The following is a 20279-nucleotide window of genomic DNA, read 5'->3' on the forward strand; positions in this document are numbered from 1 at the left end:
CCAAGATCAAGAGCGCAAGGACATGATGCACATGTTCTGGACATGGCCAGTGATTGCAGGTTTCTTGTAAAGGGTTGCAGAGAAGGTGCAGAGAGCAGGGATCCAGATGCAACCATAGCCCCAGGAGTTCTGCCTGCTGGGGCTATTCCTGAGGAAGGGGAAGCAGGTCGCCCACCTCTCAAAAATGAAAGACTTGATTTGTGTATTAGCAAAGAGGATGGCCTGGGAATCCACTGGAGGACCCAATATAATGGCTTAGTGGGTAAACCTGAAACGTTGGTCACTGACTGAGACTGCAGTGTGGCACAGGGCACAACAGAATGGAGCATATGAGGGAAGGGACAGGTTGGAAGCCTGGAATGTAATGACACAGAAGATGTTTGACGCCCTAAATGGGAGTTTTGGCACCACAACATAAACATAGTGGAACTATCGGTGCCTATCGAACGCTACAAGACAGGGGCTAAGACAATATCATGAATAATGGCTGGGGAGGCCGCCAAGAGACTGGATTAATAGTAACAATGGAATGTAGCGGGGCGTGGCCAGCTCGCGTATGATGCAGACGTGAGCTGAGTGAGCTCCCGTAAGCGCCGAAACAATCCCGCAGTTTTATCCCGATTCCTGGGGATCTCGTGCGATATAAACATCGTGACCGAGCCCGTGAAGCTGTGGGCTAGGATCGACGGAGGTTTGGGCACCCATCTGCCCACCCGGCGGGCCAAATCCACAATTCGCCGAGGGCCGACAGCACCGCCTGAACTACGAGACCAAGATGGCCACTGGTACCCGAGGGCAGACCTCCTCCTCCTGATTGGGAGGTGTGGGGCGACTTAACACGGTGAGGTGCGGAGCGGAGCGCGAGACGGACACCAGTGGGCGCCCACTCTTCTCGTCACGCGGACGAGAGGCTGTGCACGGGGGGTCGTGGGGCCTGGGACTCCTTACCAGCTGAGCCCGCTGACATCCGGAGGACGCCCGGATGGACCGGAGCTGCGAGGAGGCGGAGGAAGGATAGCGGAGCCCTCCTGCGATCCCGGTGGCAGTTGGCTTCTATCTCCTGGGCCGTTTTCACTCTGGGACACCACGCCGTGAGTACCCCCCGGCTCCCGGACTGCGGAGGACAACAGCGACTAGATCGCAGAGGAGGTGTGTGGCCCCCCCCCCCCCGATCCATACAGATAACGGAGTCTGGTGCCTGTTGAGAGCCATAACACACCGGAAGCGAAATGGGGACCACCACTTCTTGGGTGAACTGTTAGAAACGCCGGAGGTCCGCGAGTTCTGTGAAGGCCCAATAAGGGGCACTGAGCCCCAGGCGCTTAAAGTACTTTGCCATATTAGCCTACTGGAGGACGCTCTGGGGGACCCACGGCCCTCCATCTGACCCGTTACAGGGCTGCAACATCACACACCTGGGAGGAACGTCTACTCTAACTGCGCACAAACAATACCATTCGACCCATTGTGCCAGACGCTCTACAGCTCCCGGAAATATGGGGAAGGACAGGCAAAAGAAACCATCCACACAGAGCAGTATAGACCAGTTTGCCGTCGCTACTACCCTGGCCCCGGCGGGCCTAGCAACACGACCAAACTCCCCCACGGGGGACGGCTCTCTCTCCTTACATGACGTAATGGCGGCCATCGCCAACTCCCGATCCCCCATGGAGGCCAAAATAGACAGTATTGCGGGGATGTCTCCTTCCTGCACCATGATTTGCAGAAGCTGACTTCCAGAACAGGAGAGGCGGAACACCGCATCTCTGAAGTGGAAGACAACATTGGCGGGATTAATCGTCAACTGTCCCAAGCCTTAATCCGCTTAAAAACAATTGAATCAAGAGTGGATGATGGAGAGGGAAGGTCCCGCCGTAACAACGTCCGCATCCTGGGCCTGACGGAGGGGGAAGAGGAACAATGCATGGAACTGTTCCTAGAACAATGGCTCGTGGACATCTTCGAGGCCCAATCCTTCTCAAAGTTCTTTTCAGTGGAGAGGGCTCATAGGATGCCTTCGGGCAAACCACTCCCGGGTGCTCCGCCCCGTACTATCATCGCCCGCCTGCTCAAATACCGGGACAGGGACGCCCTCCTGCAACTGTCACGCTCGCAAGGGTCAATCACCCATAACGGCTCCCGAATCGCCTTCTTCCCGGACTGTGAATTCCGAGAAGTGCAGCGGGCAGGTCAACAGTTTCAACCACTCAAGAGACAACTGGCTCAACTGAATGTGAAATACGGCCTGCTCTTCCCGGCCCAACTTGAAATCTATCATAAAGGAACTACTGTTCACTTCAATGACCCACAAGAGGCCTGGAAATGGGCAGAGGCTCACATAGAAGGCGATTGGACTGCAAGACCAAGGAGACCGAGAGGAAGACCCCGACCAGGAACTAGGCGGGCCTCCCCGAGGAGAAAACCAGACCGGGAGGGGCAGGAGATCCTGGAGCCAGCGGCAGAATAAGAAGAACACTGAACAAACTGTTGTCCCTTACTCGGGGGCCTAGGAGCAGTGCTCCGACATGTGGGCGTGCACTGTCCGCACCTCTGATCCCGACGCATAATCTGTCCACCATGGAAAATGTTGACATTGGGCGCAAGAGAGGGAACTCGGGGGGAAGCTTGGATCCCTCCCCTGGTCACACCCCCCCCTCCCTCTCTCTCTTTCTTGCTTCATTGGACTCTATCCAAGGGTCTGGTTTTCGAGCTGGCACCCTTAAGTTGTAGGTTCAGCAATGTTTGGGCAACAGGTACTTCGTGTTGGGGTGGAGTATAGGGTGGGGGTGAGTTGGGAAAGTTCAAAACTTTGTTATTTCAAGACTGTCACATGCTCATAGGTCAAACGAATTACTGTCCTTGGTTGGGGAAGCTCTGTACCACTCCATAGGGCACCCCTGCTCCTTTGGTACGGGCGGGAGCTATGCCGCCATCTTTCACTGATCGCTATACCCTGGAAAACCCTATCATGCGTAATAAATGTCCTCCGCACAAATTTGTACATCACTCATGCGACACACTAAATCTCTGAAATTCCTCACTTGGAATGTGAATGGGATGGGCTCGGGAATTAAACGGCGTCTTATCAGGCAATTTTTAAATAGACATTCCCCTGATGTGGCCCTCCTAACAGAAACTCACCTGGCCGAATCAAACTGTGCCTTTTTTCAGAGAACCAATTATCGCCTTGCCTTTCATGCGGGGTACACAATGGGCTCCAGGGGCACCCTCATTCTGATACACAAACGCATCCCATTTACTCAACAAACTGTAGAACAGGACCCCAGGGGCCGATACGTGTTCATCTTGGGAACAATCTGGGGTCAAACTGTAGCAATTGCCTCGATCTATTCTCCACCTGGGCTGGGACAGGAGTTACTGGATGACCTCACCACCCTTATAGGGAAACATCACCCTGATACATACATCCTAAGGGGGGACTTCAACGACACCACGAATAATAACACTGACCGTTCCCATCTCCGGAATCGTAGCCCAGATACCCCTACCAGGTTAGCCAACTTTACATCTGCTCTTGGGCTCCGAGATGTACGGAGGGAGTTACACCCGGATGATAGGGAATATTCTTTTCACTCCCGTGCCCACGGTTCCATGTCCAGATTGGATTATTTCTTTCTACCACATACCGACCTTTACAGGGCAATGTCCGCAGAATTGCTCCCTCGGGGCATCTCGGACCACTCACCACTCTCAGTGGAAATACGTATGCAGGGTCCCCTTCCCCCCAGAACGTGGAGACTTAATAGCTACTATTTAGGGTTCCCAGAACTGATAGATCGCCTAAAGGAAGTATCCGCCAAATATTTCGAAATTAATGAGGAATCGGTAGATAACCCTGTGACATTATGGGAGGCGTATAAAACCGTGCTCAGGGGTGAGATTCTCTCCTGGACGACACATAAAAGAAACACCCGGCTCCAGGAACTACTAGAGGCCGAGAGGGAAGTGAGCAACTGGAAGACTAAGCACATTTCTGATGCCACACCCGAGAATCATCGATCCCTTCAACGCGCCCAAGAGCGCCTTCGGAACAGAGCGATGGATGACGCTAAGCAGGCCCATTGGCAGGCTAAAGCGAGGGTGTATGAACTAGGGGACAAGGCGGGTAAATTGCTCGCCTGGCTGCAGAAAAGGGACGAGGGACAGCGCCATGTCCAGGAAATAGTTACACCACAGGGCGACAGCTATCACTCAGACGCTGGGATTGCTGAGGCCTTCGCAGCGTTTTACGCAGACTTGTATCGAGCCCCAAACTCTCTGCTAAACCCCTCCCTCTTAGACGCGGTAACGTTGCCGACTCTCTCTGAGCAACAGAGGGACCAATTGGACTCTGCCTTATCAGAGGCTGAGATTTCAGAGGCGCTATCTCAACTCCAATCAGGGAAGGCACCAGGCCTGAATGGATTCCCTGTTGAAACCTGGCAAAAGCTAGGGGCAAAAAAAATGGCGGCTCCCCTGCATAGAATCTTTCTTGCTGCCCGGGAACAGGGGACTCTCCCACCAGATCTCTGTAAGGCGACCATCGTGGTCATTCCCACACCTGACAAACCTCCACACAAATGTGCTTCCTACAGACCTATATCACTGGTTAACGGGGAGGCTAAGGTCCTCGCTAAGCTACTAGCGAACCGATTACAACTGGTCGCACCGACCCTGGTCCACCCGGACCAATGTGGATTTATGCCTTGCAAATCGACTCGGATGAATCTACGCCGTCTCCATCTGGCATTGGAGAGATCCCAGATTATAGACGGACCTTTGGCCCTGTTGGCAATCGTTTTCGAAAAGGCATTCGATTCCATTCGATGGGACAGCCTCTGGGAGATCATGCGCCGTATGGGATTCGGAGAAGCCTTTCTGGGATGGGTCAAGTTACTTTATACCAACATCCAGGCTGAAGTGAAAGTAAACGGATGGTCCTCCAGGTCCTTCCCTCTGGGTCGGGGTACATGGCAGGGATGCCCGCTCTCCCCCCTTCCGTTTGCCCTTGCAATCGAACCATTGGCGCTTTGGCTTCACCAAAATACGGCCTGGGCGGGGTTTAGATGGCCAGAGGGATAGGATGATCGTACATCTCTCTACGCAGATGATCTCCTTTTATATCTGGGAGACCCGCCAAAGTCCTGATCCCTATTGTAACACAACTGCTCATCCGCTTTGGTGAATTTAGTGGACTCAGAATCAACTGGGATAAATCAGTTTTCTTTCCTGTAAAGGGTGGAGAACAAGCAATCCCCCAGGAGTGCCCGTACCAAGTGGAAAGACAGGGCTTTCGATATCTGGGAATATGGATATCCGGGGACTTGACAAGTTATATAGAACACAATCGCCGACCGATCACAGACCGTTTCATTGTTGATGTCCAACACTGGAAACTCCTCCCCCTGACACTTATGGGAAGAGCGGCACTCTTTAAAATGATGACCCTTCCCAGATTCCTTTACATCCTTCAGAATAACCCACTCAAAATCCCAGACCTAGAATTTCACCAAGTGGAGACCCTTCTCAGAGATCTCATATGGGGGGCGGGGGAGGCCAGCCACGAATCGCGTTAACCACACTCCAGAGATCGAGCTGGGAGGGAGGAATAGGAGTTCCCCGTCTCCAAACTTACTATTGGGCATCACAACTGGCAGTAGTTAATGATGATCTTTATGGAAATCGAGACTTACCTCACATACGCGCTGAGATAGCCACTATACAGAACACAGATCCGCTGTCCTTCCTCTATCAACTCCTTCCGAGAACTCCCCCACCCACAACCACAACACACCTTATTATGATATGGAGACAGGCACACCGATTCATTGGGTGGGAAAACAAAGTTACTACCGCACAACCCCTCTGGCAAAATAATAACCTAGCTGAAATCCGGAAATTTGAGCCATGGCCCAAATGGGTGAGAGCGGGGGTCACTAGAGTTGGGGATATGCTCACAGATGGGAGATTGACCTCATTTGACGACCTGCAACTACAATTTCAGATCCCAAACACGGAACAATATTACATACGCCTGGCCCACGCCTTAAGACCCTACTTAACAGCAGACACATTGGTACCGGAGTACACCCCTATAGAGCGTAACATCCTGCCGGCATATATTCCCACCAAATGCTCTTCCATCCTCTACAATGCCACATCTCCCTTTGCCACCCCTGAACTGAATGAGCTGAAGGCAAAATGGGAAGCGGATGTGGGGGAAATAGATCCAGAGGACTGGATACAAGTCCTCATGCATCCCTGGGAAATCGCTATTTCCTCTAGGCTTAGACTTGTGCAGCTGAAAATACTGCACCGGGTATATTACCCTAGGACACGCCTATACGGCTGGAAACGGGCCCCAAACCCGAATTGTCTGCGATGCGGGGAGGAGGAGGGAACCTTCATTCACATCTTGTGGGCATGTCCCCGGATACAAACCTTTTGGATTGCATGCTGTAGGGAACTCTCCCGAGTGCTGACCCCTACCATACCACTGGACCCAAAGGCCTTACTCCTGGGTGTGCCTAATGAAGTCGAGGCTAACAAGTGGGAGAGACTGCTCCTGTACACAGCGATGGGACTGATTAAGCGTAATATAGCGCAGAAATGGGGAGCCCCTGATTCCCAGACACTGGACCAATGGAAATCGGATATGGACACATGCGCTATGATGGAGCGTAGGATCTACTTAGCACGAGGCTGTCCCAACAAAGCCTCAAAAATATGGGATAGAAGGGAAGAAGAAGTGACTTGAGAATCCCTCCTACATTCTGGGGAGCGGGCACTGGGTATTTTGTACTACACGCTAATATATGTACTGAGACAGCTGTTCGACCTCTGATGATATGTGTACTACCTCTGTTGATTATGAATGACCATGACAGTCTTTATGTTGATTTTCTTTGGTTGTTTTTTGCGATTATTGTACTATAATAATAATAATAAAATACTTTATAAAAAAAACAATGGAATGTAGCATCCACCAAAATGTATACGTAGCAAATGCATGTCACAAAGTAGAATGTTGATGTTCTTTGTATGTTTATTGAGAAAACCCAAATAAAAACCTATAAAAAAAGCTTAGAGCAGAGGTATTCTGCGCCAATGCCATGCATGGCACGATGAACCAGGCAGAGCAATTGGCGGAACAAATCCATAGAGTGGAAGAACATCGAAGGTCCAAGAGCCAGTTTGGATGCTGAATTCTGTAAAATCTGCAGCCGCTAAAGCAAGACTGTAGGCTTTCCTAAATAAATACTGTTACAGTAGTCAATGGAGCCCATAATTGAGTAAGTAACAACCTTAACCTGAGATTCTGGTGGAAGGAAATGGAGGCTCTTCCTCAACACTTTCCGCTTGACAAAGCCCATCTGACACACTTAAGAAATGTGAGCCTCTCTAGATCCTGAAGATAGAACGTGGCACAGGGGTGACTATTATCATAGTGACATCAGTAGAAAGGTGGTTGTTAAGAGGAAAGCAGCAACCAGCAGAGAAGCATCCTGGCAATGATACCGAATGTACTGCAGAGGTCCTAATTAAGTATAAAGTTGTAGATGAATATGTTCTATACCTATTCTTTGAACTGTGGCAAATCTTGAAAAGAAGATATTCAGGATTACCATTGGTGCTATTTTCTTGACTGGAATTGGAAGGGGATCTTTTCAACCAAACCCAGAGAATTACCAGAAATTTTATGTTTGATGAACTTTTGTTTTGACTTGGAACTAACAAGAACTTGTTCAAGACTTTTCTTTTAATGTGTGCACATTTTAAAATCGACTTTAAAACCCTTGGGAAGGGATTTACCCAGGACAGGCGAAGGTCATGCAAATGTTGCTCATGTATTGTTTTAGTCTTTGCTTTGTTGTTTAGTGTGAGGGCCAGTTTACCTATGTTAGGAGTTGTTCCCTTAGCCTTCAGACTAGGTAGGGACTCCCCTGATAGAGTAGGACAAGCAAGGCGTTACTTGCAAATTTTTTACTTGAATAAAATGTCCGATATTGCAAGTAGTTGTCTGCCTCACATTACTGACCCCTCATATAGGCCAGAAAGGAGCACAGCTGTTAAAATGGATTTTCAGAGTCAGCCTTGGGGGTGGGTTCAGAGAGGCCGCTCTACTTGACCAACAGGGTATATGACACTTGGGTCTAGCCAAACTATTAAGGTAAGCATAGATTGAGCAGTAAGGCAGACCTCAGGAGCTATGGGGAGGTGTATTAGTAGAAGTAGCAGCAGCACAGCCACCTCAACATAAAGCACCGAAATAATTTAAGCAACACAGGAGAACAAAAATGCTATTTTAGTGAGACGTTGATTCCCCCTTTTTATTTTTTTCTCTTTCCTTTGTGCAGGAAGGGGGAGGGGGAGAAATGTGTTGCATGAGTTGTTAACGTTCTTCTCTTGCTGTTTTCTCTTAATTCTGTACGGTGATGACAATTAAAATAAAGCATTTAAAAATGCTATTTTATTAGGCCTTTAAATCTCTAAGCAATGAAAGTAAAAAGGTGAGCATCTATCCCTATATATAAAACATATATATATGATACATTACTCACCGTAATCATATTTCTGAAGCTTGTATCTGCTTAGATTCACATGCTATGCATAGGCCGACATCTAGTGGAAGTTGCAGAGTATTACAGTTATTTTTGAAACTCAAAAAGGGACATTGACAGGGTGTGCCAGTAATATAGTGTGACGTCCACTGTACCTATGGTCCTTCACGCATCGAGGACCCTCAGATTGTTTTGATTCTGACATGAGGTAGTATGAAGTGTGTCGTGAGTACAGGTGTATCCAAGCAGACAAATACCAGAAAAGCTCATAAAACATCTATGCACCTTCTCTCAGGGGAGGAAGAGTAGGCGCATGTGAATCTAGGCAGATACAAGCATCAGAAATACGATTACAATGAGTAATGTATCCCTTCTGAGGCTTGTGGAATCTGCTTAAATCACATGCTATGCATAGATCAGCTAACAGTGTTAGGAGAAGGTGGTGGATTGTGAGAAGGAGCCGCGGCAAACAGATGTTTTAGAACCGCTTGTCCTACCGTCTATCTACTTTGAAATGGGTGTCAATGCAGTAGTACTGAGTGAAAGTTTGTGCTGAGCTCCACGTAGCTCCTTTGCAAATGCTGTCTAAGGGGACATTTGCGATAAAGGCCAAAGTAGCTCCTGTGCTCTTTGTGGAGATAGCTCTTGGTGTGAAAGGCAGTGTTTTGTTTGATAATGAATAGCATAGTTGTATGCATCCGACTATCCATCTGGAGATGGCATTCTTAGAAATGTGCTCTCCCTCTCTGCCTGGTGCTACGGAGACAAACAGCTGGTCTATTTTCCTTAGCGGTCTTCTCTTGTTTACGTAGTAAAGGAACGCCCTGCTCACATCCAATGTGTGGAGTTTTACCTCAGCTGAGCTAGTTGGATTCAGAAAGAAGGCCGGTAGCTCAATGGATTGGTTCACGTGGAATTTGGAAATTAATTTAGGAGAGAACCTCGGATGAGTACGTAAAACCAAGTTGTCTTTATGAATGATAAAGAAAGGGTCCTGCACAGACAAAGCTAGCAATTCACTGACTCTTCTTATGGATGTAATAGCCACTAAGAAGGCAGTCTTGTATGTCAGGTGTTTTAGACATGACTTATGCAAAGACTCGAATTGTGGCCCAATGAGGCTAGAGTACAACAGAGATCCCAGCCTGGCAGTGGAGTCCCTTTACCCCTTCCATGAATGCTTTGACTGGAATTTTCCACCATGATCTCTTACTCTGAGAGGTGGTGTATGCTGATAAAGCAGCCATGTGGACTTTTATGGAGTTGAATACTAACCCCAAGTCTAACAAGTGGAGCATATAATTTAGAATGTGGGATGGAATACATTCTACGTGGTTTATTTGTTCAGACTGGCACCAAATAACAAATCTCCTCCACTTGTCGAAATAACAGTGTCTGGTGTTTGGTTTTCGTGTCTCCTTGAGGATATCCATACACCACTGTGGTAGATTAAGATGTCTGAACTCTATGACTTCAGGAGACATGCTGGCAAGTTAATTGAGTGTGGTTGAGGGTGCACTGCTATTACCCCGTGTTGGGTCAATGGGTTCGTCTGACACAGGAGTTTGATGGGAATCGCACATCGTCAATTTGCACAGATGTGGATACCATGGCTTTTTTGCCCACATGGGAGCAACTCGAATGAGTCATCTTTTCTCTGTGAATCTTGTTCACTATCCTGCTCATTAAGGGAGTCGTGGGGGTGAGGGAGGGGGCGTTGTAGCGTCAGCAAATTTCCCTGACCAGTTCATCCATAGGGCGTTCCCCTTGGAGTCTGGTTGGGGAAACCTGGACGCAAAGTCTGGGCATTGCTCGTTTTCTCCTGTAGAGAACAAGTCTAGCGTGGGCTAACCCCACTGAGAAAAGATGTGGTCTACGACACTTGAGTCTAGTTGCCACTTATGTTCCTCTTGTAGGGGATCTCTGCTCAGAGAGTCTGCTAGAGTGTTGAGTACCCCTAGAACGTGTTGGGAGGATAGGGACATCCCCCGTCTGAGTGTCCATCTCCATATTTTCTATGCCAGCTTGGACAGACTTGGAGAGTGTGTGCCCCCCCTGTTTGTTTACATAGAACATTGCAGTGGTCCTGTCTGTTAGTATTTGAACCGACTGGTTCGTCAGCTGCGCTTCGAATGCTTGAAGCACTTTGAATACAGCTAGTAGTTCCAGCAGGTTGATGTGGTTCTGTGATGTGAGTCCACAGACCATGTGCTGTGTGGTGAAGGAAATGAGCCCCTCACCTCGAGAGTGATGCGTCTGTTGTAACAATCGCTTGCGCTTTCGGGTCATGGAAGGGTTTTCCCTTTAACAGGTTGTCCTTTGTCCACCAGTGTAGGTTTTGAACTAGTGTTTGTGAAAAAAAACACTAGATTGTCCCACTGACCGCTTGCCCGAGACCACTGTTTCGCCAACCACCCCTGCATGGGGTGCATGCGCAGACATGCGTGTGGGACCAAGTATATGCACGACGCCATCATGCCTATTAAACACATTGCTTTGCGTACGCTTATCTGGCGACTGGCTTGATACTGAGGTGTTTGCTTAAGCATGTTTTGAATCTAAAAGCGATATAGGTCGGTATGAGGTGGGAGAAGCCCTAGATCCCTTTTTGTAAATCGTCTGGATAATCGCAGTAGACCATGAGGGAGGTATTGCCCCACCCGCACATATAGCATTGAAACCCTGAGCCAGAAAGGGGCCCAGAAATCAGGGGCTGTAATAAACCAATCTGCTGGGATATCATCTGAGCCCGGGGCTCGGTTAAAGCGTTGGCAATTTATGGCTAGCTTGATCTCATCTACCGAAAAGACAATATTGGTCTTGTTGCCATCATTGGCTAGGCTCCCTAAATTACCCACAGTGACAGGCTCAGAGTGCCCCCCACCCCCGACAGACACTATATAGGGAGGAGAAATGCTACAGCCAAGCCTTATCAGGCACATCACTGACCGGGACATCTGGATTGTATTTATACAGGGGACCATGCTGTGATATCTCCCAAAAGAGCTTGTTTTCATTGTCCCTAGAAGCACCGATCCAGGCATTCAATGCTTCCGCATCAATGGTCCTTTTCCTAGTGGCCAGAACCCTCTTACAGCAGAACCTGGCTCTAATAATGGTGTTTTTTTAGCCCCCTGGGCAGCTCAAAATGGAAAGAAGATTCGACTTGGCTTTAGTGCACTCCGGGTCGAACCAGCCCACCCCCGCCAAGTCCGTACACTTACCCTGAGCACTTGTAAACACAGAGGAAAGCTTGGACAATAATTCATTTATTTAATTTATTTGCATTTATAAAGAGCGCAAACAGCCCAGAAGTATTGTGGCGCTGTCACAAGAAGACGACTTAGTTACAGTTGCAGGTGGGTGGATGTACAATCTTAGGCACATCGGGTGTTCCATAGAGGGCGATATGGCTATATACAGGTTACATGGTGTATAGCATATCTTGGCATAGCATATTAGATGTAGTTAGTATTGAAAGTGTACACACGTCGACCTAGCCTGGAGGCACTGCTGTGGTGCGTATGGGATTAGGAGAATAGCCTGATTTTGATACCTTTGCGAAACTCCATGTTTAAACTATTGAGATTAATCTAAATAATTGATCAAAAAAGGTCACACAGACCAAGCTAAATATGGAACAAGAAAGCCATAAAAGACTAAGGCCTTCATGTATTCTACAGATTTGTTGACCGTTTCGTTTACATGCTACTAGCACAAATGAGCATACAATGAATTATCTTAAAAATAAGCACTCGTTCGACTTTACATGACACATCCAAAATACAAAGGAATTTGAAAACAGAGCTCCAACCTTTCAAGGTGAGATAACACATCAGAAAGCCTCAACTACAGAAGTTTAAATGGAAACTCACGTATAGCAATCTGAGCGCAGATCATGAGCAATCTCTTCCAGGCTCACATCAGCTTCCAGAGGCGGCTGTGTACCCTCCTAGGGAGAGAAAGGTAGAACTGTTTAGAAAGTACATAGAATGCCTTGCAATGCTCAGAAGAACGCAGACAATTATAGACACAGTATAACCTAAACAACTCTCTTCAATGCAAGCATGATAATCCACAGCTAAGAGATAAGCTTGTATAGTCCATAGGCAGCAAGAGAATAGCCCTTGGAGCAATCGTATATAAGGAGGCAGCTTGACCAATTGTAATGGGTTATAACAATGATTTCACAGATGATTAAAACAAAAATAAATTGTTGAATGAATGGCCCAGGCCATCAATGCCCGTTTGTTGCCCTTGTACAAAGAAGCACAGCTTCTACTACATTGTTCCACTTTCAACTCCTCCATGATCGCACCACAGTCCCAGTAAGGGCCTTGCATAGTCCCTAGATATTGTTGACTTCCTCATTCGGGATCAGACAAAGTTCTTGGAATCCCTTTCCTCACTCAATCCTCAGTCTAGACGACCTCCTCTCGGTTCAGATCTCTTTCCACTGGAAGACCCAAATTATCTTTGAGGTTACCATCCTTTTCTGAATTGGGCAAGGTCTAGAAGTCAATTAATATGTACCAATCGGGCACTGTTGCCAATATAGTACATATGGAGTCTAAAACTGAAACAATTAGTAGTAGCCTCAGGGTAGCTAACCAGGGGGTGCTCAGCACCAGGGGGTGCTCAGCATGCGAGCAAAGACTGGCAGCAAGCCTTAAAAAGAAACAGAGGACTGCTTAACTATCATACACAGAGGGATTCACCGCTGGTGGAAAACAAGATACAGGGATACTAAAAAAAAAAAAGCTTTGGGGAGAGAAATCATACTATGCACTTTAACACCAAATAGGGGATTCCTTGTGGAGGCAAATTCATCCTGCTTTTCCCAAACCGGTGGTTAGAAGCCAAACAGACAGGGACAGCCCTTTATGCCATGCTCAGGGGTTCTTCGAGGTGTTCAGCATCCCACCACAATTACAGTCATCTCACAAGGAATATTGTTCATGGTCATACAAGTGGAAGCAGCTAAAGCTTTGCTGCAGGATGGTGAGAACACCACCGCCCGAAGGGCTGACCAAACAAATTGTCAGCATATATTGGTGATGGTGTTGGGGTGAGATCCCATATCTGTCTCCAGTACTACCACTTTGCTGTCTCAAATGGAGGTCAAATCTAACTTGCGATAATCAACCTTTCTGAGCAAGTACTATGGGGTATACATTAGCCTTCCAACATGTATGTTATTCCCCTACTATGGGGATCTGAGATGGAATCACAGAGTCGAGGAAGAATTTGAAAGGCATTTAACACCAGGAACAACCCTTTAGGCGACTGTCTACATGAACGCTATGTAGAGCTACAAAAATCATCTTTTGCATGAATTGAAGGCGGTTTAGGAGTGTTTATCAGGCATCTTAGTCCACAAACCTGTGTGTACGTCGGTGAAAGTGGCGGTGCCAAAACTGGGGGTTGGGCTATCACCAGGCTGTGTCTGTGTGTATAACTAGGGAAATTGAAGTCATTCTAGAGACAACCTATATGGAACTTGCTGGAAGATACTGCAAACATGGGTTGCCGCTAAAGATCATTTAGGCTTACTGCGCTGCTTACTCTAAAGGGTTAAACTCTGGCTCTCTGTGCACACAAATCCTGCTTCAAGCTCCTCTCATCCTGCCGGCGTGAACAGCTGGAACTTTAAGCAGTCTAGCTTTGTGTGCCCTCCTGAAGCTTCCTGGACCTTTGATACACACTGAACCTGAAGTGGGAGCTTGTGCTCCCTTGTTGGACCACAAGTGGGATTATTGCTGTTGCTCAAACCTACCTGCTCCTTTGTGGGACACCCAGGCTCGAACCACTGGAGCTGCAGCTCCTCATGGGACTATCTTACATCCTGTCCTGAACTGTTTGTCCTCACCAGAGCCACCTGGGATCAGAATGTAAGGGTCAGCATTGTGTCAACATCACAGACCTTGTTTTTCTGCCAAGTAATCTTTTGAGGCTCAGCTGGACTACTCCTCCAACAGGTAACAGATCTGCAACCAAAACACATGGCCGATGTCAGATCAGAACATTGCACTGACTCCTGGGCTCCAACAACCACTTCCAAAAGTCCGGGACACCCTAACCTAACCCACTCCCTCTCAGATTGGTCATAGCACCTAAAGGCCATGTAAATGGCAGTGGAGTGTGGTTTAAATTCCTGTATTTATAACAATTGTACATTTAGAACAGAACATAACATACTGCACAGGACATGACAGTCAGGCTCTAGACATATCAATACCCTAAACTGTGCACCTTAAAGGGTCAGATTTTGGTAGCAGAGGTATGCCCTACATTGCACATACTGTACATTCAAGTCTGGCTTTAGACAGCAGAGTTATACCCTAGAGGACACATGACTTACCTTCAGTAACATTCTTTCAGATGGATACAATTATTCCTCCCACAGATATGGAATACACATCAAACGCAGTCCACTTCAGAATGTTTTCTACAGCCACCAGGTAGGGCCATGTAGCTCACAGGATGGCTCCATCACCACTCCTAGGTGCCATTTAGTACAGCATGTAATGTCCGCCAATTAAATACTGAAAGACGCCAGTGCCATTTCCCTAACTTTGGCCAGTAAAGCCCGGGGAAAATGCACAGAACAACATTAAGATCCTAGAGAGAGACAATAAAATCCCAAGGATGATAATGATTGTTATATGTTAGGAAAGGTTTTCTTTTTTCCCAACTTTGCCTGCATAGTTTACTATGGAACCCCATTAGTTTTGCTCTGTTTTTGATCCTGTCCTGACATTTTGAAGGCAAGTAAACCCTTCAGCTTCCCTTCCCTCTTGATCGCATGTTATGGGGAAACTGATCAGTCCTTCAGACTATCAGCACAATAATGCAACTAGGCCTCCCTTTTTAATTCTATTCTTGCATTTGCACAATTGCATACAGCACCTTACAGTGCAGTGCAATGGAGATACCTTTGTGTAACCTTTTTTAAATATGGATTTTGGTTACTTTTATATGTGCCTAAATAAATGCTGGTGGCAGCAGTTGCATTTTTACTATTTATGGGGATCTGATCTTGCAGGACAAGGCTGCAGTGTGCAAGTCGCACGTTGCGCAACGTCCACACAGCGCATCCTTCATAAACCGAGGATCAGACCCTCCACGGCAAAGCCCTCGCAGGACAAGACCGCAGCGTTGCGGGCCGCATATGTTTGGTGACAAAGGAGTAGAGGCTCAGTGTGCGAGCACGCTGCACAGCCGTTGACCAGCAGGGACCGGAAGAAGTAGCAGTGCAGAGTGCGAGTACGTTGCACAGCCATCGACCAGCAACGACAGGAAGGGGTAGCAGAGCAGTGTACGAGTACGCTGTGCAGCTGTCGACCATCAGCGACCGAAAGGTAAGAAAGGTGGGTGACGTGGGAGCAGCCACTACTAAACTACCCACCCTTTGTGCATACTTCCCCCTAACTGTCTGACATGACATACACTCTCTCTGCGCAACCCTTGGCTCTCCCCTGTAGCGGTTAGTCATACCATGTCTTTTGTGTCCCTTTTCTGGTCCCCTTCAATTGTGGTTACTGTTGTACTGTGAACTGTGTCCCATTAGGCTCTCTCCCACTCCCTAGGTGCCCACCCCGCTGGGGGCACCGTTGTACTGTTTGTCACCTGTCTGCTCCTCCTGCGAGTTCCCTACTGTGTGTCCCCCGCACCCCCCCGATCATCCTGCGTTGGGTGTCGCTGGTATGTGCGTCCCTCCTTTTCTTCGCTCCCTCCTGCTCTTACATTCCCCTCACACCCTCTATGGTGTTTTCTGATTCTCCAATCTTCTCCAACTGCTACTCTATCTCCTATCCTATCCCTCTCACTAAGTCTGGGCAGAAGAAGTTCAAGAAGGACATCCTGGTCTCCCATCCAGGCATCCCTTATTGCTGATATCTACATCACTGTTTCCTCCAGTCAGACTCTCACTGACATCCTCTTTGTCGTTCCCTCACCAGACCTATGGACCCCTCATATGGTCTTGGCTCCATCTCCTATCTCTTCCTCTCCCATTAATGGTGGCACTCTGTGGGAGGTTATCTGAATGGCACCGTCTTGGTCCAGGGCCCTCAGGCCAATCGCCTCCTTTTCGATAGGCATCTCCTGTTTCTCCTAATAGCATTTCTCTGGCTCCTCCGCCACCTCCTCCTTCTGCTACCTCGCTGGCAGCTTCCAGCTCCTCTCTGGCCACTATGCTACCTCCTGCTACCACCTCTGCCCTCTCTCGGGCCCCTCTACCACTTCCACTGGGCATAACTCAAGCCAGTACCCTACCCCAGAAATCTTTCTAATGTGGCAAACTGCTCCATGTTGCCACTCTCAACTCTTGTTCTGCTGTCAAACACTCCTCTGACATCTGCCACCTCCTCGAAGAATTTGAACTGGATGTCCTTGCTCTCATCGAGACATGGTCCACGGCCAGCTCTGTCTTAAGTTTTGACACTCTTCCCTGATGGCTACAAGATCCTCTACGAGGCCAGAACCAACCGACCCGGAGGTGCTGTAGCTCTGATCTTTCCAAAGTGGGTCCCTGCTTCGGTCATTCCCAGACAGGCCTACTCCTCCTGTGTCTTCCTCTCTATCTCTCCTGAGCTCTCTCTGACTGCGGCCACCATCTACAGGCCACCTGGCCAGGATGCCCTCTTCCTCTCAGAGTGGGCTGACCTCTCCTGCTCTCTCCTTGTCTCTACCTCTCAACTTCTCCTCAGAGACCTCAACATCCACCTGGATGCTTCTAATCCCTCCTCTGGGCTATTACGCAACCTCTGCGATACTCCCTCACTTTCCAGTTTACCCTCTGGTCCGACACACTCTGCCCGACACACCTTGGATGTTCACATCTCCTCAGACATCCCCCCCACCCTCAAACCCTCTCACCACTCCTCTCTCTTCAGAGGAGAACAGACAGTGCTCAGTCCAACTGAAACTCTGTCCCACAGGCAAAGCCCGCCCCAGCACTGCCACCTACCTTCGGCCCATGAAGCATGTCAGTAGATGCATTTGCTTCTACTTTATCTGCCCCTCCTGCTCCTGCGGCTGACTCCCACTCTGGCATAGCCCTCTCTTACCTGCATCTTTCTATCTCTTACACTCTGGACGTCCTTGCCCCTGTCATGAGAATCCGTTGGAAGCATATCTCCAAATGCAACTCTTGGTACGACTCTGACCTCGCCGCCCTCAAACGCAAGTGCCGGGAGGCTGAGAGGAAGTGGAGGGCTTCGGGGGTGGTCCTTCTCCTCCTCCTCCTCCTCCCCCCGATTTCTGCAATTACTATTTTGGCAATGGATCTATCCCCTCTCTCTCCTCAAGCACTCCCTTGTGCACCCGCTCCTTAAAAAGCCTTCTGCCGATCTTACCTGTCTGGCAAACTATGGTCTGATTTCTATCACTCCTTTCCTGGGCAAACTCCTGGAAAAGCTGGCCATCTCCTAGCTTACCCTCCACATTCAATCTGTTGGTTGTCTCCATGACCATCAGCCTCAATCTGGCTCCAGAGCAGCCAGAAGCATGGAAACTGCTCTCCTGAACACCCGTGAAGATCTGCTCTCTAACCTTGACTCCAGCCTTCCTTCTGTCCTCATCCTCTTGACCTTTCCTCTGCTTTTGACACAGTCAATCACGCCATCCTGATCAATTGACCCTGTGAGAACCTGGGCATCACGGATCAGGCACTGGAATGGTTGAGTGTCTTCCTCCTGGACAGACTCTTCCAGGTCTAACTTGGGTCCTTTCTCTCTACCACCTCTCTCTCTCCACATTTTGCATTCCCCAGGGTTCTATCCTCTCACCCTGGCTCTTCAATGTCTACTTGGCCCCTTTGGCTAATCTGATCTCTACCTTCTCCTCTAGCTTTCATTGTCATGCAGATGACACTTGATTCTCATTCAGGCTCACCTCAGCCTCCTCTCCTCTCACTCATTCCTGACCATCTATCCATGAATCAATATTGGTGCGCCTCCAACAATCTCCGCCTTATTGCAAGTAAGACGCAGATCCTTTTCAATGGGACCCCTGCTCCCTCTTTCCCTCTCTCACTCTGGCCACCCTCCTTGGGCCCTCTTTCGCCTTCCTGTGAGGCAAAACACCTTGAGGTCCTCTTCGACTCCGCTCTCTCCTCACATCACGGACCTTGCCAAGAAGGCCCACTACCAGTTGCGCATCCTCCAAGGTATTCTTCCTTTTCTCACTTTCCCCCAGAAGCTCATTCTCTCCCAGAGCCCAGGTTATCTCGAAGCTGGACTACTACAACAGCCTCTTTTTTAATCCACCTTCCTCTACCATCCCCGCCCTGTGCAACTAATCCAGAACAGGACGGCGAGATTTAGCCATGACCTCAAGCCCAGGGACCATCTCTCTCCACTGGCTCCCGGTGGCAGCAAGGATCAAGTCCAAGACCCTTTGCATTGTCCACAAGGCTTTCTGGGGCTGGAGCCCACACTACATCTAACTCTCGCTTCCAAAATACCTTCGTTCTCGAGCCCTTTGCTCTGTAGGTGCCTCTCTCTGGAATGGCCTCTCTGCCCCTCTCAAGCTTGAGTGGGACCACCTGAAGTTCCAGAGGCAGCTCAAGACCTTCAGTTTCTGCAAAAGTGTTTTTTTTTCTCTCTCACTCACTCACTCTCTTGGCACCCTCAGAGTCTCATGGAATACTGGGGACCTTCATGATCAGTCTCCCCTGCTCCGGGCCTACCGCGCACTTAGGGGCTGTAACTAACTTCTACAGCCCCCTGCCTCCTTGCAGTTACCCAGAGCTGCGCTGCCTGGGCTGCACTTACTCGGACCAATGCTGCCCTGACTGCACTGCCCCCTTTCCTCTCCCTGGCACTTCCCCATCTCCCTTACTCCTGCACTTTGCATTGTCGCACTTGCACGATCTGAATGACACAAGGTCCAATAAGATCATATGTCCCGTCCTTCCTCTGTCTTCCCTCCCTTGTCTCGTCACATCTAGAAACACTTGTGTACAGATATGGCTATTAAACATGGCTAGGCCCTACAATGGCTGTCTCATGAGAATTCCACTTAGTCTTTGGTCATATTGGAGTTTGGTCTTCTTCCTGTCTTCTCGGGTCAGGGAAGTCCCTGTACGGTCATGCACTTACCTGAGAAAGCTGCTACATTCGCAAGCTAAAGAGCCTTTGTGTGTATGGCCCAGAAAGGGGGCTGGGACTGTCTAGTCCCAGCAAGTCTGCTACTGGGGCAGATATAAAACCAGTATTTGTCCCATACTGGTCAACTGCTGGCTGTTTGAATGGTGCATATCCTTACCATTGGTGGGCCTGGACTTGCTTCCAGCTTGGATCCTGGATAAGAGGAGGAATTCTGCAGCTATTCTTCAGATCTATGTTGGAGCCAAAAATCCCTTGAAGAAGAGCAGATCATTGATGACTCTTGAAGTGGCCCAGCATCCACTACAGTATCAAGCCCAGTGAAGCTCTGTTCCTCTGTCTGATCTCCAAAGACCCAGAGGAGTGTTCCGGCCCTTGGATTAGGTGGACCAACTACTCTCAAAGCATTCTGGAGTAGCTAGCCCTTCAGAGCAGAAGTGTCCCTGGAGTGTTGGTGGACTGACCAGCTCTTTCAAGGGCTACCTCACAGAAGCATCACTGTTCCACATTTCGAATCCGGGCCTTTGGTAGTCACCAGCAAGTCGACTTCTTCCCAAATTCCAGCTTCCTAACTTTAAGGGAACTTGTCCTGCAGCAGTTCTTGTGA

At 48.8% G+C, this 20279-nt stretch overlaps 1 protein-coding gene across 4 annotated transcripts in view; it reads right to left on the reverse strand.

Moving 5' to 3' along the window:
* NVL (nuclear VCP like) overlaps window positions 1-20279 on the reverse strand; it is a 1303574-nt gene that overhangs the window by 316595 nt on the left and 966700 nt on the right. For all 4 annotated transcript variants that reach the window (XM_069608641.1, XM_069608644.1, XM_069608642.1 and 1 more), the window contains one exon: window positions 12437-12513. In XM_069608641.1, coding sequence (XP_069464742.1) covers window positions 12437-12513 — 77 coding nt within the window. The remainder of the gene's footprint in view (window positions 1-12436; window positions 12514-20279) is intronic.

Source organism: Ambystoma mexicanum, chromosome 4q, assembly GCF_040938575.1.
Source record: "Ambystoma mexicanum isolate Mex_15411 chromosome 4q, UKY_AmexF1_1, whole genome shotgun sequence".
In the NCBI taxonomy this organism is placed as follows: domain Eukaryota; kingdom Metazoa; phylum Chordata; class Amphibia; order Caudata; family Ambystomatidae; genus Ambystoma; species Ambystoma mexicanum.